A 26,076-nucleotide genomic window follows, 5' to 3' on the forward strand; every position below is an offset into this window, starting at 1 on the left:
TCCTGCACCCCCCACCCCCACGTGACTTTCCTTTATTAAAACGGCCCCAGAACATCAGAGAAACTGAAAATTTCCTACAAAAAAAGACATTCCTGTGTTTTTCAAGCCAAGCAACTCCCTGAGACAGAGGCTGGGGTTGAACCTGCGCTCCCTGTGTGACTATTCTCCCTCTAGCCCAGGGATCTTCAACCTTTTTTTACTTTTGAGCCACACTCAGATGTAAGAAGTGTTGGGGAGCCACACAAGCATGAAAAAAGTTCTTTGGGGATGCCAAATAAGGGCTGTGATTGGCTATTTGGTAGCACCATGTGACCGCTGGCCTGCAGGAGGCTCTGCTTGGAGTAAAACGGTCTCTGGGCTTCCAATACTTGTCTCCAAGCCAGAAATGAAAAAAAAAATGGGCACCTACAGTGAGGCCACAGGGAGCAATATCGAAGGGGGGGTGAGTAACATGTGACCCCCGAGCCACTGGTTGGGGATCAGCACCACAACAACTTATCATACTGGCAAGAGAGACTCCCAAGTGCCACTGGGCAAGGAGACAGGAGCTGGGGCACCCAAAAGATCAAACATCAAAGCACATAAAAAGGAATGGGGTCTGTACTGTCGGCAACATGCAATGGCGCTTTGGCGTTGTTACCCCGGCGGGTTCACACCAATTCCCACTCCTACCCGTGTACAAGATTAACCTCTGCCTCACCAAGGTACCATTCTTCCAGATTCTCTTTCCGCACCGCTCGAGTTTGATACTGTTCTGCTATCCAGCAGGCAGCAAACACCAGTGCACTTTTCCCTTTTGACTTCGACATATATTTTTCTTGGATTGCCCTGATCACATAAGCCTGCGCCTTAGTCCATGGATCTGGAGATCCACTTTACAATCTCCCCGAGCATGTGACCTTGGCAAAGTTTTTAACTAAAACATCCATTATTTTAACAAAACAAGAACTAAAACAACACAAAACAATCGATTGGTTTGCTACACAATACTATACACCTATAAATATGAATTAAATGCCATGCATTGCTCTCCTGCCTGGCTTGCCAAATCTGTTTGATTTTTTGACTTTTATATATATATATAATTATAATACATTAATCACCCCTCTTACTAGGGTTCCGGTTCTTTTGAGAAGCAGACAAATAACCCACACCAATAAGTGTATATATAAATGAATATATTGAATAGCATCAATTGATTGTTACAATTAAAGGATTATTGAAAACAAAACAATATATATATACATTATTTACATTTACAGATTAATTACAAAGTCTACATCATTATAGCTACTGACAGACACAGAACATGGTGGTCTGGTTCCTTTTCTCTAGCCAGCTGATCATGGCTCCCTCTGCTCTGTAGCCTTCACATGCTCCCCAGTCACTTCTGATGCAGTTCCAAGATGCTCCCCCAGGTTCTCCTCTCTGACGCCTGTCCAGCCCACATTTATACAGCTTTTCAGCCACTGCCCCACATACCAACTGATCAGATGAGGTTGATAAGAACCACACCTTGCCCATTATTCAGTAACTGTTGAGAAGGCTTCTCGCAGACGTACTGTCCCACCACCATCCACAGAAAAACCCTTAGATATGGAGATTTGGCTTTAAGATGAGCAATTTCTTACAATTAGAACACCTTTCCCAGACCAGTACCTTTGTTTTTCAAATTAGGAAACTACTAGTGTTTGGACCAGACAACCAGGTGCTAAGCTAATTAGTTTCCTCTACTAGAGTCAAAGGTTTCATTATTAATTAAGAAAATATAGCGACCCACAATATGTGTATATTTTACAAGAATCTTACATACTTCTATATACATCTTCTGAGGATTCCCTGGTCCATATTCTGTCATACCTAGTTTCCTTCTGGGTCCTGCTGTACCTTATTGGAAGCAAATCTGTCTCACAAATATGTATTTATGCCACATAAATGGTTTATTAGTGACCTTTTGTTTTTTCCTCTTTCCTTTGCATCATCATCATATACTTTATCATCATCATCATCATCATCACCATCATCATATTCCAAAAGGTGGTTCTGTAGGGGCATTTGAAGAGATAGAGACTCAGATAGGCCAGGACAGGAAGTTCAGTGAAGGGAAGAAGCTCAGGAGAAGTCTCACATTTGGGAATGGGGAGAAGCGATGGAAGAAGAAATGGTCAGAGAAAAGAGGGCACAGAGCAGATTAAAAGTCATAATTCACCTGAATTTTTTTTTTGTGGCCCCACTGCTCTTTGGTACTAATAAATCTCACGTTGGGCAGATGAAAGACAATAATAAGTCAACCTCATTCTTGACAATAACTGGGCCCGGATGGATGTCTCGGGGTAGGTAATGGCAGGAGGTCATCTGCCAAGTGTCCAGTATAGTAACAGGCAGCCCGGAGAACATGGCCCTCATTACCAGGTCCAGCTGAAGGGACAGCCAATCACTGCTGTGGGTGTATACGTATCCAGTGTTAGCAGACTTGATGAAGACCTTGGCTAGTGGGTTGCGCTTCATTAGCCGCACTACAGAATCACGGATGCCCTGGAGCCGTCGGACATAAACCTTCACAGGGAAAGTAACAAAATGGGCCATGCAGTTTATAACAACCAGCAGCCCCTCTTTGTTGCTCCCGATCCTCTCCAGCTCGGTGGCAACATAATGGACTTCTTGTCTGTCGCCATACAGTATCAGCAGAGGCTTCTCGTGCATCTGCCACTGAATCGCAAACTTGTTGCTCATGTCTACGGCCAGTTGGGGGGCCGGGAACTGTGCATGGAGGTCTTGTCGCTGTAGAGCTGGAGACAACATCAAGGAGAAGGTGGGGATGAGATCAAGGCCACAATCACTCTACAAACGTGTTCTCTATTCTCTTTGGGACTAAATTCAAAGGCCAAATGCAAAATGGTCCAGAAGGACAGCTGGAAGCCTTTTGTGATTGGATATTCTAGAATAATCATGTTGGGGGATGTTACTATGAATTGCTGACATCGGCATCTCATTCAATGACAAGACTTGTAATATGTAAACTGGTTGGATCCAGCAAATATCGCACAATGGACTACAATACGTACATGGTACAAAACGCAACAGAAATTCAAACCACTGTTTAGTAGTTGAGTCCCCAAACATGTACATGATCTTCCCTGTCAGACACTTGGTAACATTGTCCGGATGAGGGAAAGCCCTGTTCTTGCACACACGCGAATACCAGATGTCTTGGTAGTAGAACCCTGATGGTTCTGGATTGGGAAGGCCGGAAGAACAATTGGCTCTAGAATCTGAGTAGAGAAGACTTGGTCATTCATTACAACTCATGGTGGGCACAGTCCCCCTTGTTGGCTTTTGTTGACTCTCAATATTGCACATTTATAACATTTTCCTTCTATGCTAGAGGACAAGATCTAAAACAGGTCCCTGACAGAACAAGATGTAGAACAGGTCTCTAAGCAGGACAGGATCTAGAACAGGTCCCTGAGCAACACCACTTGGTACCGTTCCTTCCTCTCAGATCACACCTTTAGCCAGTGGCATAACTATAGAGGAAGCAGACCTCACAGTTGAAGGAGGGCCCGGGGGGTCCATGGGGTCTGCTTCCTTTATAGAATTGAACCCCCCTGTCCACAGCCGCTTTCCTACCTGTGGCCAGGGAGGAGGAGACTCCAGTGGCAGTGGGCGGGGTTCCAAGTAAAGGAGGTGTGTGCCAGGCCCTTCCAAACATTTTTTTGAAGGGGGGTCCGGTAACATCACTGCCTTTGGCCTAAACTCTCTGGGGCTAATTTACAAGGGCAATATATGACACTGTTGCAGTTTCCCACTGCAGTTGATCAGCAAATACCCATGATCACCATTATCACCTTAGTACTAAATATGTTTGTGCCTTACTACTGTCATATATTGTATAAAACATAATTTATATCATCCCCAGTATTTACCTTACTATATTCCCCTCTTGCTACTTCCACCTTCATTTTCTCTATAATTAGAAGATGCCCCCGGGGCGCTTATAATACAGCGCACACACAACTCCCTCCCAAGTGAATGAGACAGACCTACCTGGATACATAACCCACCTACACTGATTGCTGGAGATAAGACGACAAATGGTTTAACTTTGGATGAAATGAGTTTCTCCTTCACAGACCTACAAATCCAAATACACAGCGATAAGTGAGACTTGGGTTTGGCCACTTGTTTCCAATCCCTAAATGTGCCCCCCAACATCACTGATCCTCATAAATTGTGGAACCCTATCTTGGCGGAAACAGGCTATGTCCATCTAGGTTGGTTAGAGCACAGGTTACATTAAACTCTACAGGATGGGCCTTCGCTAGTTGGAAGAGTGTATTGGGGGTGTAGTACAACTATGTGGGTCCCTGCTCCCCAACTTCACTAGAGATTGATGGTCACCTCTAGGGCAAAACCCTTCTGAACCTTGTTGATCCCAGGCTCCCTGGAACATCATCCAACCAGACTGAATGAGGCCAAATAGGAGCTAAACACTATAGTTCAGCAGGCAGGAAGTGGTCATCAAGCCTGGGGCCAATAATTACACATATGCTAATAGAAACAGATTTCTGACATAAGAAACTAAAAAGTTTACAGATTAAACCATAGGAGCTGTTAACCCTATGGGTCCCTACAGCTGAAACCAAGGCCATTACCAAATGTTACATAAATAAAAATATAAGACCCTGAAACAATCCACCTAATGGTAATAACTTCATAATAAATTTTGATTAATGACTAAAAGCAACATATTACAGCCTGAGTGATAATTAGGAAATATTAGCTTCATTCTTAACCATAAACTGAAAGTTATTTGAACAGAATAAAAACTAGTGTCACAGTACAGTATTTGTGAGGCAAATACATGGGGTAAGACAAAATGGCGGGCAGATGATTGTTCTCTCACGTTTATGCTCAGGGAGTTAGAGAAATTGCATAGAAGGTGCAGTCTCTCCAGCAGGGGGGGCACTAGAGCGCTGTAGGATCTCCTCCAGTGAAAGACTCTCAGGGATAAGTATAACCTAAGTCTCTTTGTGGTCCCTACACTAAGGCGAGTATCAACTGGGGGAAGAGTTATCCCTCACTGCTTATTCCTGTTCCCAGGGTCCCTGTATTGCCAAATTCTCTAAGGAGACCTTAGTCTAGAACTTGGTCTTGGCTACTGAGAGCTTCCACCACCTCAGGCTCACTAACACATCCACCTCCCCACTAATATGTAACATATGCAGAAATAGAGAGTGTTCCTTTAGTGGGAAACCATGAACTTTCCCTTCTAACTTCCAACAGGGCCAATAGGTTACTGACTGGGAACTTCCTGAACTGTAGGGGAAGAATATATTTGAACCCCAACATACCCTTATTGATTTACATGGTTAGGTCTCATCTCAAATATGGGTCTTATTTTGGGAAATGGTAAAACACCCACACAAACACCCCCACATATATATAAGGGGCCAAAAGCATCAGAACGTCCTTTAAACGGCATGTCCTCAACCAACCATTGAGTTCCAAACTATCTGCAGAAGCTACTGTCTCTCAGCATCAAGAACTATCCATAGGGAGGGTGGGGGGCAGACAAACCTCACATCACATTGTGAAGAAGGCTGCAGGGGTTACACATAAGAGATATATGAAATAAATTCCATGGAATGGGGGAACCTAGGAACCTTATTCCAGAAGTTCTTAGCCTGTAAGGACCTGAGCCACTAATGTCGCTTCCCCGCTGATACTTACTTGTCTAACAATCTCGCTTCTTCTGGAGTGTGGATTTCCCGGCTTCCTCCTGTGGCGGTACCCTTGTAAGCGCTGCAGGGAACTTGCTTTGGGTGAATGCAGAACCACGATTCTCCTGTATATGCGTCATGATACTCACAGACATTTCTTGCCGGGGGGTTCAAGTTACACTCCACCACTTCTCCAGTCCCATGAAAGTATCCATTGAAGTAGACCTGTTTCAGTACAGCATTTAGGTTCCTCAAACCTTGAAGAACAAATTCTGAGGTTTGAGCGAATCTGACACCTCCGAACATTTTGCATCATTTCTGCCGAGTGTCAGTCACTTTAAAGGAAAAATAAACCCTCAATATAAGGTAAAATTGCTCAGAGCGCTCTTCTAAGTACTTTTCCAATTGACATTAATTATCTTGCTTTTAGTTTTCAAGACATTAGCCGTTTTTAAGCTGCTTCTATAATGAATTCGAGACAACAGGGCCACCTGCTGGTCATTACACTTGGCTATTTATTAATTTAGTCAGAAAAGCAACGTCTTGTGATGATAGAGCTGACGAGAGAAATGTAAGATGACTCTTCTCTGTTCACTAACTTCATTTTCTAAGCAACATCACCTTTTCAATGTAAGATGACTCTTCTCTGTTCACTAACTTCATTTTCTAAGCAACATCACCTTTTCAATGTAAGATGATTCTTCTCTGTTCACTAACTTCATTTTCTAAGCAACATCACCTTTTCAATGTAAGATGACTCTTCTCTATTCACTAACTTTATTTTCTAAGCAACATCACCATGTCAATGTAAGATGACTCTTCTCTGTTCACTAACTTCATTTTCTAAGCAACATCACCTTTTCTATGTAAATTAATTAAAAGACCAGCGGGTGGCGCTGTTGTTTCAAATTACTTATAGTAGCAATTTAAAAACTGCTACTATTTTGAAAACTAGAAAACAAAATATGCAAAAGTGCTTAGCAGAGTGCCCTGAGCAAGTAGACTTTATTACATTTCCTTTAATGCAACTACCCCAAAAAGTGTGTGTATGGGCAGATCTTTTCTTTGTTTTTTGTTTATATGTACAATAAGGCATCAGGGTCTCACCTTGTCAGGACGCGTCTCCCTCTTGTCTTTGAGGACGGCTATGGCCTCACTTGAATGGACAAGAATTATGGAGATCTCCACTTGCCCCGGCCAGAGCAGCAGGAAGGAGGCCGTGTAGGTGCCGTTCCTATGGTCTGTGACTGAGCCGGTTACTCCTGCTTTCAGCGTTGGGGAGTGCAGTTTGGCCTGAAAGTAGTCCCCTCCGTAGGCTTTTGGTCGGCCCCCGTGGTCCCGCGCTGTGATGAGAACTTCTACATATTCTCCAACATAATAGGCGCCACGTGGGAACAGCAGCTGGAACTCTGTGGTCAATGGACTGGTGGAGAAATTATACTCTGTGGGGCCCGGAGGCGCCGGCCACTCAATCACCTTCATCAGGGTCTGAAGTTCTTGCTCCGCTGCGGTGGGATAGGAAGTCCCAGTGCCTTGGGTGGTGTTTGGGGTCTGAGGTTCTTTCTCCAGTGCTGAAATCGATTTATTTTGTGGAGATATATGTAGCTTAAGAGGAGGATTTTCCCCCAATGGTTTCATCCACAGAAACCTATAGAGAAACTAGAGAAAATAATTCATCGATCACATGGTTTAGCAAAAGATTTAAACAAAAAATGCCCACAGGGATTGTAGTATCGCCCTGATATAATTATGGGAAATACATTATGGTGAGCTAGGCTTAGGGTTCCATAACTGTTGCTAGGGTCGGACTGGGCCAGAAGGACACCGGGAGAAAACCTGCTGGGCCCTGACCCTTGTGGGCCCCACTGGCCCAGAACCAATCCCTGCTGGCTGCTCTGATTCCCCTCTGCCGACTGGCCTAAGTATGTGCACTCGGGGGAGGAGGCAGGGTGGGCAGCCGTGGCCGGGGTGTGTGTGTTAATAACAGCAAGAAGACCAGAAAATATCCAAATATCAGAGAACTAAGAGTAATATATAGAGAATAATGTACCCCCTATGTTATTTTATAAGGATATTAAAAATTGCTGCAGAGTTAACATACCCCCATCATAGAATATAAAGATACTAAAAGCCACCAACATGAATATCATTCACTTACCCCAGAAATAAAAATCAGGCAGAAGAGAAATACAATGGAAACCTGAGGTTTTCTTTGCCGGCCCAACATGGCGGAGTCCACTTTGCTGATCAGTTTCTTCTTTAGGGAGTTGTTATCCATCTGCAGAGTATTCAGCATGTCAGTCCCACCGAGTAACCATTACTGCTCAGACACAGCACTGGGTGGGGCCTCTGGCGCGATACAGGGACTGTGTGGCCAGAAAGTGTTTGGGACGGTGATGCGGGGGGTGCAGGGGTGCATTTATGGCTGCAGGTAGGGGAGCGCCGAGGGGTAAGGTAGGGGAGCGGTAAGGTAGGGGAGCAGTGAGGGGTAAGGTAGGGGAGCACCAAGGGGTAGGGGAGCGCCGAGGGGTAAGATAGGGGAGCCCTGAGGGGTAAGGTAGAGGAGCGCCGAGGGGTAAGGTAGGGGAGCGCCGAGGGGTAAGGTAGGGGAGCCCTGAGGGGTAAGGTAGAGGAGCGCCGAGGGGTAAGGTAGGGCAGCGCCGAGGGGTAAGGTAGGGGAGTGCCGAGGGGTAAGGTAGGGGAGCCCTGAGGGGTAAGGTAGAGGAGCGCCGAGGGGTAAGGTAGGGCAGCGCCGAGGGGTGAGGTAGGGGAGCGCTGAGGGGTAGGTAGGGGAGCCCTGAGGGGTAAGGTAGAAGAGCGCTGAGGGGTAAGGTAGGGGAGCGCCGAGGGGTAAGGTAGGGGAGCGCCGAGGGGTAAGGTAGGGGAGTGCCGACGGGTAAGGTAGAGGAGCACTGAGGGGTAAGGTAAGGGGAGTGCTGAGGAGATGCACCTTGGTGCTCTAAGGGCTTCCTGGGCTTCTAGGGGAAGGAGTTGTTGTGCCTCCCATGGCTCCCACTATGTTTTGACTGGACAGTCCAAAGTGAGATGAAGAAAGTTCTTTGGGTCCCCCCCGGGTATGAAAGCATTGGTGCCCCAGGCAGATATAGGCAAAGATAGCAGGAAAAGGAGAGAGGCAAAAAACATACAACAGACTCCCCTCTTACCTGTCTCTGCCCCGGTTGCCGGGTCTGCTGTGTGGTAGTTACGCCACTTGTGCAGGTATCAAGGGTTTTATAGATTTCCTACCAAAAAATATCAAATATGAATTCCATTTAATATCCACTCACCCAGGGATTGAATTGGCTGCGTCCATCAGCGTGTATGATTATAATTATTAGGGACAATAACATTAGCCTATAATAATATAACCATAGGTTCTAAAAAGGGAGGTTTGGCAAAGAAAGACAATCAATTAACTGTACTCATTAAAATATAATTTATGCACAAATCAATAACACACTAATACAAATAAGGAAAAGAATGAAAAATATTACCCACCCTTACAAAAGGGAAAAGCGTAAAAATAATTCTATACAAAAATAATAATCAGATTGTAAACCGTAAATACCCCAAACAACCAGCAAAACAAACCTAGATTATAATCACTAACGACATTTACAGTCTTCAACCAACAAATACAATCTGGCACAGACTATAATCAAAATAGTACAAACAGTAAACATAATACATAAATACAATACCAAATACAAAATACTAAAACCATCAGAGACAAAAGGACAAAAGAATATTTCCCAACCCTGGGACAGTAAGTCAGTCTCTCGGCGGCAGAGTTCCTGGTTAGAGAGAGACCCCGGCACAGAGACTGTTCCCCAAAACAGAACCCCAGACTGCATTTTGGTGTCACTTTTTAGACTGTTTAGAGCCTCAACCCCCACAATGCATCGGGTTAAACAGGTGAAACAGAAACCCGAGTGGATCCAAGTTTCTCTCTGCCCAAACAGGTCTTATTCATCTGTCTCTTGGTCAGTGATGTTATATTTTAACTTAGATTATTAAATACACATAAAAGTCATTTTTCTGATGGCTTACACATGATGGCTTATTTCTTACAAATCCCCCCCCTAGAGGGCGAACGAATCCATAGAGAGAGCCCTCTATATTATAACCGTTGATACACAATATTTTCAACCGTCCTGAGAGTGGTTCTCATTCTCCAAAACAAGAGTAGTCCAAAAACTAGGATCAAAGTCTGAATGAGAATCAATGTTTTGAAAGTTATGCGGAAAAATGGATGTTGAGGGGCATTATATACTTGATCCCACCAAGTGGTGTCAACAAGTTCTGCATGAGCATCCGTACATCCAGAGTCAAGGGAGGAACAGAAACTCCAAATTGTGGTATTGCCTGTTTGAATTTCTCTTCCATCATACTCTATTTGAAATATCCTGGTGCATTGGAACTGGTTGCAGGGTATGACCATTAATTTTCCAAATGTTGTTTACAATTACTATGTATTTGACACTCATTTTTCATCTTTTCACAGAACTGTGGAGTTTCATTTTTTTCTGTAAAAGATGAAGCATTATGTGCTTTTTAATTGGTTGATATGGTACCACTTCAAAATGGTTTTGCCTCTTGTTTGAGTCATTTTGAGAAGATAAACGGAGGGACTTGCTTTGTCTATAATGTTGAAAGGCCCTTTCCAAGATGGAGTAAAGGAATGCTCCCTTTTCCCGAAGTCACAAATCATTACCGAATCTCCAACATTATATTCAAAGGGTCTCACTCTTATCAAAGTATTTCTTTATCTGCATTTTAGAGCGACCAGCATTCTGTGCCACAAACAATTACCTGCTGAATATAATCAGCCATATTTCCAACCCATGACTCTGTGGCTGCACCTTGTAAAGGGGCAACAACAAATGACCTGGTGTACGCATTACCTGATAAGGGCTCACCCCAGTAGTAGAGTGAGGAGAGGACCTTATAGCCATTAAACACAATGGTAACATATCTTTCCAACCTGTGGGTTTTCCTGCACAAAACTTAGTTAACATGGTTTTTATAGTGCGATTTCCCCTCTCAACGGCTCCTGATGATTGTGGCCTATGCGCAATGTGTAGCTCATGCTTAATGTCCAACCATTTTTGTAACTGTTGAAACACTTTTCCTGTGAATGCTGAGCCTCTATTGCTGGCTACAACGTGAGGCAGTCCCCATCTCGAAAGTAATTCAAACAACAATATCTTCACTGCAGTCAGAGCATTCTGATTCTTAGTTGGGAAGGCTTCAACCCATTTACTAAAAACATCCACAACCACTAAACAATGAGAATATCCACCCGGCGTTTTTGGGAGGGGTCCAATGAAATCAATTTGAACTTGAGACCATGGCCCTTCAGGAGGAGGTGCCGATCTCAAAAATGCTCTATTAGTAGAGGCTGGGGGATTCACTTGCAAACAAGGAATACATTTTGAACATTTCAAATATACATCCTCTTTAATTGAAGGCCACCATACAGAACTCATTAACTTTTGAATAGTTCTGTCTGCTGAATAATGACCTCCGACTGGATGTGTATGAAACCTTTGAAAGAATTCCTCAGCACAATCTGGGAGAATACACACTATAGGAAAACTCATATCCTGTTGATACATTAGCAATGGTTCATTAGAATGATCTGAGGCCAAAATAGTACAATCAGCCCATGCAGTAGGCATAGAAGCTGGTTTGCCTGCTAAATGCCACTCTATCACAACCTCATAGGGTAAATAAGAACTTTGAAGTGATACCAAATCATTTGGGGTGGTCACTTTAAGCGCAGAAACCTCGGGAAGACTAGGGGGTTCCCATATGTTCAATTGCTTGGCAGCCTTTTTTGCACACTGATCTGCCTGACTGTTTCTCTCTGAATGTATTGATCCTTTTGAATGACCTTAATAATAGCACAAGGGGCATTCCTCTCCTGCAGCAAGTTCCATATGTAACTTAACAAACTGGCATGCACAAGAGGTTTGCCATCTGTGGATCTGAACCCATTTGTTACATACAAAGGCAGCATGGTTAATGTATTTACCACATATGCACATACGACATTGATCCCTGATTCAGGACACTTTTCCAAAATACAAGCAATTACGCCTAGCTCAACGTATTGAGCAGAATGCACTTTACAGGAATTCATTATTATCCCATCTGGAAACACTGCAGCAAAACCTGTGTATGCCTTACCTTGATCATGGTAAGAAGAACCATTGCAATACACCTCAATACCTGGCACTGAGGTATCAGAGATAGGATTAGGAGGAAGGGAAAGGTTAGGAGGGAGAGGACATTCATGGGGTTTGCCTTGGTACAATAGGAAGGCCGGAAGAAGTGTCGTTTGTTTGGCTGTGATGTGCAGATCTCGCTGCATTAACATAAGAGACCACCTTGACAGCCGTGCAGAAGAAATAAGAGTCTCTCCTGGTCGCAGTAGCAAATTTAGCGGTGTGTGTGGACTGTGTAATGTGACTCCCTGCAGTCCAGTTATATATGTGAAGTGTTGTCATGCCCAAAATGTAGCCAACAAATGTCTTTCACATGCTGTATATCTGGATTCAACTGGAGTAAGTACTCGAGAGCCATATGCAATCGGGCGTAGTTTCCCATGTTTTTCCTGACATATCACTGCTGCTAAAGCTTGATCCGTAGCTGCGACTTCCAAGTGGAAAGCCTTGGATGAGTCCGGTGTGATTAGAGCAGTTGCTTCCATTACAGCCTTCTTTAAAGTATTTACTGCTGCTGTATGGCCTTCAGTCCACTGTGCCCTAATATCATCGTCTGCCACCTCCTTCTTTAAAAGATCATATAGAGGCCTTGCAACATCAGCAAAGTAAGGGATAAAGTCTCTCTGATATTAAACTAGTCCCAAAAATGACCGTAACGCAGTCTTTGACACGGGTAAATTGAGTCTCTGTATTATCTTATTATCTCGACTTTGTGCTTGTCAGGAAGTTTGCCCTCTGGTAATGTTTACTCCTAGGAAAGTCAGTGAGGTTTGCAATAACTGGCATTTCTTTGGGTTTACCTTGAGTCCAGCCTCTCCCAGTAGATTCAATAGTTCCTGGAGAAGGGTCAAATGTTCCTCTTCCGTTTCCTTGGCGAGGAGAAGGACATCTACATACTGTAGAACGGTGTTTGGTTTGGAAAACCGTGACAAAATGGCAGCCATACGCTTGTGGAAAATAGTTGGGCTATTGTGCATGCCTTGGGCTAACCGATTCCACATGTACTGGCGATCTTTCCAAGTAAAGGCAAACTTATATTGAGACTCTGCTGCGACTGGAATCGACCAAAATCCATTGCAGATATCTAAAGAACTAAATACCTTGGCATTTGGAGGGGTTTGGGAAAGAAGGGTAGGGGTTTCTCTGACAACTGGTGCACAAGCAGGTGTGACAGAATTCAACTTACGATAATCCAGGCAAAGTCTCCATGAGCCATCTGGTTTCTGTATGGGATATATAGGAGAATTAGTTACTGATTCACATTCTCTCCATACACCCTGCTCTAACAAAGCCTCAATCGTTTGCTGTATATAAGGCTCCCTGTCTTTTGGAAGAGGGTACTGCTTTTGGGGTTCATGGGCCTTTCCAGGAATAATCGCATTTTACCACAGTCGTGCTTATGTTTATCAAACACATATTCAAACTCTTGTATTATCTGTGACACCCTTGGATCACTGTGCTCCGGAAGTGAAAAGCTTTCAGGCTTCTTTATGGCATATACTGCAAGGAAGTCAGAGATAATACAATGTTTTCCTTTACCATGAATAGTCATTAAGTATTGCATTTAAATCAAAATGTTCATTGGCAATCCACAACCCTGTTTTCTTGGCTTCTATGGCTACAGCATTAGACCCCTGAAATGCTTTTAGACTTAATGTTTTGCCTGATGACAATGAATGAATATGTGGTTGGTTGGTATGTAAAATGGATATAGAGGCTCCAGTATCAATCAGCATTTTCAGGTGTGGGCCTCCTTCCACAGCAGCAGTGATAATAGGGCGATTGCACCCATCTCTCCTGAACTCAACTACAGTAGAAATGGAGGCAACGCTTCCCTATGCAGAAACATTAGAGGAGTGACTGGAAACTGCGGAGCAATTCAAACTTTGGGACCAACAATATGACTTGCAACTTGTATTGCTCTCATTTTTTTCCATCTCCCTCTTCATCTCTGCTACTTCTTGTCTTAAATCCCTGTATGAGGGGGCAACTGGTGGTTCAGGTGCTTTTGCGTTAACATATGTACAATATGGTCGGGTATGACCCATCTGTCCACATGAAAAACATTTAAAGGCTTCTCCCTTGACAAAGGGTCCTTTGGATATATTTGAGGGCTTAACACTGGGACTCCTTATTACTGTGGCAGGTCCTTCTACAACTGCAACTCTACCTCTATTAGACTTATTTTGCGCCTTAATTATTGCTTCTGCCCTCTTGAAGCAATTCAGAATTTTAGTGAAGGAGTTTTGGGAAGACACTGATAAGCCAACTAATCTCCAGATATCACTGGCAGCCCTGTTGATTAACGCACGTTTATATATATCATCACTTTGACTGCTTTGGGCTCCATTTGGCAGGGATAATTTATAAAACTGAAACAGCCCATCCAAAAATCCTTGCACTGACTCTCCCCTTTTCTGAGTACAGTTCCCAAAAGCCACATGATGATCATATTCTTCAATCCCTAATGCTTTTAACAATTTATCGACTAAAGATTGCTTGCTTCTGGGTTCTGAGAACACAAAAGAAGGCAAGCTGTGCCTGAGGGCATTGTTTAAACACGCAACAATGATATCGAACACATCAGTGTTAGCATTCGAGTTCTTGTGCACTTTTTCAAATTGTTCAATCCTTATCATTACCTCCCCAGGATCATCACCAAGCTCTCTGTGCCCTAATTCCCTGCTAAATAGGGATGTAGCGAACCTAAAAAAAAAAGTTCGCGAACACGTTCGCGAACTTACGCCAAAACCCGTGAATATTTGCGAACTTTGCGAACCCCATAGACTTCAATGGGAAGGCGAACTTTAAAACCTAGAAAAGCCATTTCTGGCCAGAAAACTGATTTTAAATTTGTTTAAAGGGTGCCACGACCTGGACAGGGGCATGCAGGAGGGGGATCAAGGGCAAAAATTTCTCTAAAAAGTACTTTGTTGAAAAAGCGTTGCGTGAAAACGGGCAGACCTAGCGGAAATACGCTGTGTTTTTTGCTATTTCGCGCTATTGGCTTACACCAGTACTAGGCTGAAAAACGCCATGTGTGGTTGTGCGGCGTTTTTTAGGTTGAGAAAAAACGCAGCGAAAAAAAACTGCGGCGAACCCAAATTGCGAACATACGCAGAAAGTTTGCGAACTTGCGCGTTCGCGAACACCCGATGTTCGCGCGAATTAGTTCGCTGGCGAACAGTTTGCTACATCTCTACTGCTAAAGGCTTGTACCTCAGTACTGGATAAGGGTTTAGAAACAGTTGTCTCAGACACAGTAAACCCCATGGCACCTACCTGCCTCTCAGTAGAGATTGGAGCCATTTTAACCTCTTCCTCACAACACTCATGCTCATCATCAACATCTAATTCCTTAACATACACATGCTCAGCTTCAGAATCAGGCACCTCACACCTTGGCACATTAAATGCAGCAACCACAGCACTCTGCTTGCCTTACTGTATTTTTAACTTATTCATTTGAGCCTCACATTGAGAATGATCAGCCTTTGCCCTGCTGGAAGATACAGCAAGAGATCTAATTGCCCCCCTGCATCCTTCAGTTCTTTCATTTTCTTTACGCAACTCTTTATTTTCAGCCAAAGTTTGCTGATTGCCAACTCCAATAGCAGCAGCATTTTGGGCTGAAATTCTAAAAGATTCTATGAGGGTATTTAAATGGTTTACTTATTTCTTCTAAAACTTGTTTCTGCCCCATTATATTTTTGTGCTGTTCCGCTATCCAATGGGCAGCAAAAATAAGGGCATATTTACTTTTAGATTTGTTTAATTTCTTATCAGTGACAGCCTGATTGACATATTCTTGTGCCTGCAGCCATGGGATCTGTAGCTGTAGCAATCTTTTTCAACAACCCTTCCATTGTGACTGAGCTAGTAACAACACTTAAAACATGGGCGTCCACAGAAGGGGGCAAGAGGGGGCACTTGCCCCCCCCCCTGGAAAAGTAGCAAAAAAAAAAAAAACAAAAAAAAAACCTTACTCCGTTTCTGCACTGTCCCCTCAAGCCCGTTTTGCTGTGCTCTGATTGGATCTTTCTTCTTGTGAATTCTCCATTCAGAGCACAGCTTCCTTGACAGACAGTAAAATTGACCAATCAGAGCACAGATGCACACAGGGATCGGGAGATTTTGCAAACTGGAAACAGAAATGAAGACTGAAAAGAACAATCTGCAGCTGTAACTTTACCTCATAACCAACTCTCAGCTTTTGCTGCAGTTTTCATCCCACAGGTACTATACACAGGTACTATACCCAGGTACTATACACAGGTACTATACACAGGTACTATACCCAGGTACTATACCCAGGTACTATACACAGGTACTATACCCAGGTACTATACCCAGGTACTATACCCAGGCACTATACACAGGTACTATACACAGGCACTATACCCAGGTACTATACCCAGGTACTATACCCAGGCACTATACCCAGGTACTATACACAGGCACTATACCCAGGCACTATACGCAGGCACTATACGCAGGCACTATACCCAGGCACTATACCCAGGCACTATACACAGGTACTATACCCAGGTACTATACCCAGGCACTATACGCAGGTACTATACCCAGGTACTATACCCAGGAACTATACCCAGGTACTATACCCAGGTACTATACCCAGGCACTATACCCAGGCACTATACACAGGTACTATACCCAGGTACTATACCCAGGCACTATACCCAGGCACTATACCCAGGCACTATACCCAGGCACTATACACAGGCACTATACCCAGGTACTATACCCAGGTACTATACACAGGCACTATACCCAGGTACTATACCCAGGCACTATACACAGGTACTATACCCAGGTACTATACCCAGGCACTATACCCAGGCACTATACCCAGGCACTATACACAGGCACTATACCCAGGCACTATACCCAGGTACTATACCCAGGTACTATACACAGGCACTATACCCAGGTACTATACCCAGGTACTATACACAGGTACTATACCCAGGTACTATACCCAGGCACTATACACAGGTACTATACCCAGGTACTATACCCAGGCACTATACCCAGGCACTATACCCAGGCACTATACCCAGGCACTATACACAGGCACTATACCCAGGCACTATACCCAGGTACTATACCCAGGTACTATACACAGGCACTATACCCAGGCACTATACACAGGCACTATACCCAGGCACTATACCCCGGTACTATACCCAGGTACTATACACAGGCACTATACCCAGGCACTATACCCAGGCACTATACCCAGGCACTATACACAGGTACTATACCCAGGCACTATACCCAGGCACTATACACAGGTACTATACACAGGCACTATACCCAGGCACTATACCCAGGTACTATACACAGGTACTAAACACAGGTACTATACACAGGTACTATACCCAGGTACTATACACAGGTACTATACACAGGTACTATACACAGGTACTATACACAGGCACTATACACAGGTACTATACCCAGGTACTATACACAGGTACTATACCCAGGTACTATACCCAGGTACTATACACAGGTACTATACACAGGTACTATACACAGGTACTATACCCAGGTACTATACACAGGTACTATACACAGGCACTATACACAGGTACTATACCCAGGTACTATACACAGGTACTATACACAGGCACTATACCCAGGCACTATACCCAGGTACTATACACAGGTACTAAACACAGGTACTATACACAGGTACTATACCCAGGTACTATACCCAGGTACTATACACAGGTACTATACACAGGTACTATACACAGGCACTATACACAGGTACTATACCCAGGTACTATACACAGGTACTATACCCAGGTACTATACACAGGTACTATACACAGGTACTATACCCAGGCACTATACCCAGGCACTATACCCAGGCACTATACCCAGGTACTATACACAGGCACTATACACAGGCACTATACACAGGCACTATACACAGGCACTATACACAGGTACTATACCCAGGTACTATACACAGGTACTATACCCAGGCACTATACCCAGGTACTATACACAGGCACTATACACAGGCACTATACCCAGGCACTATACCCAGGCACTATACACAGGCACTATACACAGGCACTATACACAGGCACTATACACAGGTACTATACACAGGTACTATACACAGGTACTATACACAGGTACTATACCCAGGCACTATACCCAGGCACTATACCCAGGCACTATACCCAGGTACTATACACAGGCACTATACACAGGCACTATACACAGGCACTATACACAGGTACTATACACAGGTACTATACCCAGGCACTATACCCAGGCACTATACCCAGGCACTATACCCAGGTACTATACACAGGCACTATACACAGGCACTATACACAGGCACTATACACAGGCACTATACACAGGTACTATACCCAGGTACTATACACAGGTACTATACCCAGGCACTATACCCAGGTACTATACACAGGCACTATACACAGGCACTATACCCAGGCACTATACCCAGGCACTATACACAGGCACTATACACAGGCACTATACACAGGCACTATACACAGGCACTATACTCAGGCACTATACACAGGCACTATACCCAGGCACTATACACAGGCACTATACACAGGTACTATACTCAGGCACTATACACAGGTACTATACCCAGGCACTATACCCAGGCACTATACCCAGGTACTATACATAGGCACTATACCCAGGCACTATACCCAGGCACTATACACAGGCACTATACCCAGGCACTATACATAGGCACTATACTCAGGCACTATACCCAGGCACTATACCCAGGCACTATACACAGGTACTATACACAGACACTATACACAGGCACTATACACAGGTACTATACACAGGCACTATACACAGGCACTATACACAGGTACTATACCCAGGCACTATACCCAGGCACTATACACAGGTACTATGCACAGGCACTATACCCAGGCACTATACCCAGGCACTATACCCAGGCACTATACCCAGGCACTATACACAGGCACTATACACAGGTACTATACCCAGGCACTATACCCAGGCACTATACCCAGGCACTATACACAGGCACTATACACAGGTACTATACCCAGGCACTATACCCAGGCACTATACCCAGGCACTATACCCAGGCACTATACACAGGCACTATACACAGGTACTATACCCAGGCACTATACCCAGGCACTATACCCAGGTACTATACCCAGGTACTATACCCAGGCACTATACACAGGCACTATACACAGGTACTATACCCAGGCACTATACCCAGGCACTATACACAGGCACTATACCCAGGCACTATACACAGGTACTATACACAGGCACTATACCCAGGTACTATACACAGGTACTATACCCAGGTACTATACACAGGCACTATACACAGGTACTATACCCAGGTACTATACACAGGTACTATACCCAGGTACTATACACAGGTACTATACCCAGGCACTATACCCAGGCACTATACACAGGTACTATACCCAGGTACTATACACAGGCACTATACCCAGGCACTATACACAGGTACTATACCCAGGCACTATACACAGGTACTATACACAGGTACTATACCCAGGTACTATACCCAGGTACTATACACAGGTACTATACCCAGGTACTATACCCAGGCACTATACCCAGGCACTATACCCAGGTACTATACACAGGTACTATACACAGGCACTATACCCAGGTACTATACACAGGCACTATACCCAGGTACTATACCCAGGCACTATACCCAGGCACTATACACAGGCACTATACACAGGCACTATACCCAGGTACTATACCCAGGCACTATACACAGGTACTATACACAGGTACTATACACAGGCACTATACACAGGTACTATACACAGGTACTATACCCAGGAACTATACCCAGGTACTATACACAGGTACTATACACAGGTACTATACCCAGGCACTATACCCAGGTACTATACACAGGCACTATACCCAGGTACTATACCCAGGCACTATACTCAGGCACTATACCCAGGCACTATACACAGGCACTATACCCAGGCACTATACACAGGCACTATACACAGGCACTATACCCAGGCACTATACACAGGCACTATACTCAGGCACTATACCCAGGCACTATACACAGGCACTATACCCAGGCACTATACACAGGCACTATACCCAGGCACTATACACAGGCACTATACCCAGGCACTATACACAGGCACTATACCCAGGCACTATACCCAGGCACTATACACAGGCACTATACTCAGGCACTATACCCAGGCACTATACACAGGCACTATACCCAGGCACTATACACAGACACTATACACAGGCACTATACCCAGGCACTATACACAGGCACTATACCCAGGCACTATACCCAGGCACTATACCCAGGCACTATACCCAGGCACTATACCCAGGTACTATACACAGGTACTATACACAGGTACTATACACAGGTACTATACACAGGTACTATACACAGGTACTATACCCAGGCACTATACCCAGGTACTATACACAGGTACTATACACAGGTACTATACACAGGTACTATACCCAGGCACTATACCCAGGCACTATACCCAGGCACTATACCCTACCCAGGTACTATACACAGGTACTATACACAGGTACTATACACAGGTACTATACACAGGTACTATACACAGGTACTATACCCAGGCACTATACACAGGTACTATACCCAGGTACTATACACAGGTACTATACACAGGTACTATACACAGGTACTATACACAGGTACTATACCCAGGTACTATACACAGGTACTATACACAGGCACTATACACAGGTACTATACCCAGGTACTATACACAGGTACTATACACAGGTACTATACACAGGTACTATACACAGGTACTATACCCAGGTACTATACCCAGGTACTATACACAGGTACTATACACAGGCACTATACACAGGTACTATACACAGGCACTATACACAGGTACTATACAGTTCTAAAGAATCACTAGCTGACATTAAATTGTTTTTGCCTGACCTGACATCTATAATAATTTATAATCTATCCCCTACCCTAACAGATGGAGGGTAAGTTAACTCTTTCCCTCTGAAAAAGCTCATTGTGTGTTTATATATTTGTTGTTGTTTTTTGCACTTACTATTTTTTTTTTATTTTTGTCATTGTTTTGTTCATTTATAGTAAGTTACAGTGGGGCCAATGTTGTGTATCAGTGCCAGTGTTATAGTGCCAGGGCCTGAATATCTGCCATCAGTACCCACTGCGTCTCACTGTATATAATGGGGAGTCAGTACCCACTGCCTTTCTTGCTATCAAACTAACATAAACACATCTAAAGGGGTGGTTCACTTTTAAGTTAACCTTTAGTATGTTATAAAATGGCCTATTCCTAGCAACTTTGCAATTGGTCTTCCTAATTATTTTTTTTTTAATAATTTGCCTTTCTCTTCTGCCTCTATACAGATTTCAAATGGGGGCCAAAAAATATTGCTCTGCGAGGCTACAATTTTATTATTATTATAATTTTGTATTACTTATTTTTCCAAGTAGGCCCCTTAACTATTCATATTCCCATCTCTTGTTTAAACCACTACCTGGTTGCTAGGGTAAATAAGACCCTAGCAACCAGATAGCTGCTGAAATACCAAATGGAGAGCTGCTAAAAAAAAGCTAAATAACTGAAAAACCATTAAAAATAAAAGTGAATTCGAATGCGAACTACCCCTTTAAGCTAACTGATCACAAACACAAATGTTTGCAGATTGCCTAACAGAAGTGCACATATGAATACTTTTACATACTAAACATTTTAGGGTAAAAAAAAAAAGCACCCCCCCCCCCGCACTTTTGTACAGTATCCCTGGGAGTCAGTGGGAACGGCAAGAGGTAGTTGGGAGGTTAATTTTTTACACCAGCAGTGAATCCACTAAGTGTCACATTAGCTGTAGGTCAGTCTGTGTATGGGCCATCTTTAGCCTCCCCAAGTATCATCCTGCAAAAAAAAAAAATATATATATATATTTGTCTGTTGCAGGATGATGCTAGCTTACTTGCCCCCCCTTGGAAAATTTTCTGCGGACGCCCATGGGCAGGACTGCTGCTTACAATGGGGGGATCAGATAGGATCTGTGCCACTGTGACAGAATGCTCTGTTATACAGATAGCTAGAATCTCAGCCATAAAGCAGGGCAGGACTGCTGCTTACAATGGGGGGATCAGATAGGATCTGTGCCACTGTGACAGAATGCTCTGTTATACAGATAGCTAGAATCTCAGCCATAAAGCAGGGCAGGACTGCTGCTTACAATGGGGGGGATCAGATAGGATCTGTGCCACTGTGACAGAATGCTCTGTTATACAGATAGCTAGAATCTCAGCCATAAAGCAGGGCAGGACTGCTGCTTACAATGGGGGGATCAGATAGGATCTGTGCCACTGTGACAGAATGCTCTGTTATACAGATAGCTAGAATCTCAGCCATAAAGCAGGGCAGGACTGCTGCTTACAATGGGGGGATCAGATAGGATCTGTGCCACTGTGACAGAATGCTCTGTTATACAGATAGCTAGAATCTCAGCCATAAAGCAGGGCAGGACTGCTGCTTACAATGGGGGGGGGATCAGATAGGATCTGTGCCACTGTGACAGAATGCTCTGTTATACAGATAGCTAGAATCTCAGCCATAAAGCAGGGCAGGACTGCTGCTTACAATGGGGGGATCAGATAGGATCTGTGCCACTGTGACAGAATGCTCTGTTATACAGATAGCTAGAATCTCAGCCATAAAGCAGGGCAGGACTGCTGCTTACAATGGGGGGATCAGATAGGGATTTTTTTTTAAGAAATTAAAACATGACAAAACAGAAAATCAACTTTCAATTACATAACATCAAAATGACTTTAAATTAAATTACATCAGATCATTGCACCCATGCAAAATCCACTCCCCTCCGCAGCTTAGTATTTTCCTTGTTAATGCCAATCTCTTTGAAATGGATGAAATACAGTTCCCTCAAGATTATTTTAACTGTCAGATCAATAGTTCCATCCTCCCCCCCAAAAGATTTACTGCACCTCATTATCCACAAAAAGTATCTAATGACGGTGAAAATCACAAAAAAGGTCTCATTATCCAAAGGATGCTTTCCCCTTACCAGCCCATACGCCCTTTCCCCATACGTGTGCCGACAGAACCTTCCAATTTTCAAAACTGACAGGACTTCATTATACAGAGCCCGAGATACCGAGCACTCTAATAAAAAGTGATTTGTGGTCTCTTCCACTTGGCACCCCCAGGGGCAGAGCCTGTTTCCCACACTCAGATAGTTACATAGTTACATAGTTACATAGTTACATAGGGTTGAAAAAAGACCAGTGTCCATCAAGTTCAACCCATCCGAGTAAACCCAGCACACAACCTATACTAACCAATCTATACACTCTCATACATAAACTATATATATACAACCAGTAATACTAACTGTAGATATTAGTATCACAATAGCCTTGGATATTCTGCTTGTTCAAAAACTCATCCAGGCCCCTCTTATAGGCATTAACAGAGTCTGCCATTACCCCATCACTAGGAAGGGCATTCCACAGCCTCACTGCCCTCACCGTGAGGAACCCCCTACCCAACATCCCCCGGCAGGGCATTCCCCAACCCCCTCACTGCCCTCACCGTGAGGAACCCCCTACCCAACATCCCCCGGCAGGGCATTCCCCAACCCCCTCACTGCCCTCACCGTGAGGAACCCCCTACCCAACATCCCCCGGCAGGGCATTCCCCAACCCCCTCACTGCCCTCACCGTGAAAAACCACCTACCCAACATCCCCCGGCAGGGCATTCCCCAACCCCCTCACTGCCCTCACCGTGAGGAACCCCCTACGCTGCTTCAAATGGAAGCTCTGTTCCTCTAATCTATAGGGGTGACCTCTGGTGCGCTGATTGTTTTTATGGGAAAAAAGAACATCCCCCAACTGCCTATAATCCCCTCTAATGTACTTGTACAGAGTAATCATGATTGTACAGATAGCTCAGATTGCCCCTAAGGAAGAGTTTCCCCTGGAAAGCCAGCCAGGCGTTATCCAGGAACTTGCCCGGGAGCCTATGGCCATTCAGGAACTTCAGGCAGCAGGTTATTTCGGCACTAGTACAGTCCCGCAGCGCTAAGGGTAAAGTGAAAAAGTCCTTAGCACCCTCTCATACAGCTGCCTCCGCGTGAGGTTCCCTAGATCTCCCAAGCTAAGGTGCCATTTCTTTATCAGCTTCAGACCCAAAGCTATATGCTGCGGAACATACCCCCAGGGTCGGACTGGGCTGTGAAGGGCCCACCGGGACTCCCGCCCCGGGGGCCCTTCAGGTGCACTCATCCGGGCGCGTCCCCCCCCTGTAGGGGCCCCCTTAACCCCCCTCGCAGGGCCCCCACCCGACGTCCTCCCCGGGCGCATAAATTTGACGCGTCAGGGGAGGAGCTTTTGGGAGGGGGAGCGCTGGCAAGGGTCAGGTCTGGGCCGCCGGGGCCCACCGGGATTTTTCCCGGTGTCCCGGCGGCCCAGTCCGACCCTGCATACCCCCCCTAATCTGGACCCCCTTCACTTTACCGCCCTCCATCCAGTCTCTGATAAAAGGCGAAACCCAGGACCTGACACAGTTTTCCCACAGAGATCACGTTGTAAAAAGCCCCCCTAAATACCGGGTTATTGACTATAACTTGTCAGGCTTTCCTTGACTCTGAACAACTATATATGTGTATATAAGCCCCCCTAAGTACCGGGTTAGTTTAATAACACATATATTGTATCAACCTATGATAACGTATCAATGACTGAGATCTATCTTATGAACATAGAAGTTTAATTACAACAATTAGTACAATCAAACAATATTATCACAGTTACTTTGAATTCTATAATAAGAGAGTCATCCAGCATACAAGGCTTCAATAAATATATAAAACTATACTGCGCTACTGCCTGTGTGTGCATGTATAAGGTGTGATGTCTGTGCAGCTATTCTTAAAGGTGTTTCTTCCAGATACATCACCTGTTCCTTGTTCCTTTCTTTCTTTTTCTGCTGCTCCACCAAGTGGAAGGGCTTCAAGTTATATCCACTTGCCCTCTGTGACAGCCAGGCCCCAGCCCCTCAGTGTTTCAATGTAAACATCCCGTAACTGGGATGAAACACTGCCCAGTAGTAGTTGCTGTAGCCCAAGGGATATTTCCCTTGCCATAGGTCTCCATTCATTTCCAATCACCTGTTATACTGAATGCCACACATAGGTGTCACTGTCCCATGGGATTTCCAAGCTTCCCATATTCTCGTTAAACCAGTTTTCTGGGAGATGGTCAGTAAGGGGACTCTCTTCTTTGTTTGTTTAGTGACACCAACTGTCTTCCCAAACATTTCTTTGTTTATTGTTTGTGATAACGACAGTTGGAAGCTGATTTTCCAAAGATTGCTTGGATACCTATTAATGTCTTTTTGACCAATATTATTCAATGAACATTGTCCAATATAACACACGTGCTTTGGCCCAGATTCCCCAAATTACATTACAGGAAAATGGTGCCAAAGAAGGCGATTGGACAAACCATCCCTAACCCCCACTCTTTTCTCTGCAGGAATGTCACCCCTCTTTTTACTGGGTTCAGTCTGCTCCCCCAGAGCATCTGAAAGAACAGACTGTAGAGCCGAGTGTAGAGAGATTCTGGCAGGGGAAACAACGGGATCAGAAAAGTCTTGATCAGATTAACCCTTTCCCTATAGGTCAGCTTCCAAGATTTCCAGCGCTGAACTTTTGCCAAACCAGCATCCAGTTTCTCTTCCCAATTCAACAGACCATTATCAATCCTCCCGAATTTAACTCCCAAGATTTTTACCTGCTCTGGGGCTACTGGGAAATTACCAACCTGAAAAGCTGGTTCCCCTTCTAGAACCCAAAAAGCTTCAGACTTTTCCTGATTGACAGAGGAGCCCGAGGCCCCCGAGTAACTTCTGATGCAATCAGTGACCCCCTCAACCTCCGCCTGCTTAGAAACGATCACTGACACATCATCCGCATAGGCAACAAACCTGAGGGGCTGCCCGCCGGGCACACA

At 44.5% G+C, this 26,076-nt stretch overlaps 1 protein-coding gene across 2 annotated transcripts; it reads right to left on the minus strand.

The window, feature by feature from the left end:
• Positions 1-1,919: 1,919 nt before the first annotated feature.
• On the minus strand, positions 1,920-25,109 carry nxpe3l.5 (neurexophilin and PC-esterase domain family member 3 like gene 5). 2 transcript variants are annotated; one of them, XM_012953653.3, is made up of 8 exons: positions 25,022-25,109; positions 8,888-8,965; positions 7,882-8,001; positions 6,831-7,382; positions 5,734-5,948; positions 4,065-4,135; positions 3,066-3,272; positions 1,920-2,789 (listed from the first exon to the last, which is right to left on the minus strand). In XM_012953653.3, exons 3-8 carry the CDS (start codon positions 7,999-8,001, stop codon positions 2,257-2,259), a joined length of 1,698 nt encoding a protein of 565 aa, XP_012809107.1. In that variant the 5' UTR covers positions 8,888-8,965; positions 25,022-25,109; the 3' UTR covers positions 1,920-2,256. The 2 variants fall into 2 exon arrangements, with proteins under 2 accessions (XP_012809107.1, XP_012809108.1); XM_012953654.1 differs by lacking the exons at positions 8,888-8,965; positions 25,022-25,109 and having other exon boundaries at positions 6,831-7,371; positions 7,882-7,967.
• Positions 25,110-26,076: the final 967 nt, after the last annotated feature.

This window comes from Xenopus tropicalis, chromosome 6, assembly GCF_000004195.4.
Source record: "Xenopus tropicalis strain Nigerian chromosome 6, UCB_Xtro_10.0, whole genome shotgun sequence".
NCBI lineage: Eukaryota > Metazoa > Chordata > Amphibia > Anura > Pipidae > Xenopus > Xenopus tropicalis.

Coding starts and splice junctions, on each gene's coding strand:
- nxpe3l.5 (XM_012953653.3), bottom strand. CDS start 8,001: ATGGATAACAACTCCCTAAAGAAGAAACTGATCAGCAAAGTGGACTCC. Junction 4,136..5,733: donor GAAGCGAGATTGTTAGACAA/GTAAGTATCAGC, acceptor TTGGATTTGTAG/GTCTGTGAAGGAGAAACTCA. Junction 2,790..3,065: donor TCTGTTGCGTTTTGTACCAT/GTACGTATTGTA, acceptor TGTTGTCTCCAG/CTCTACAGCGACAAGACCTC.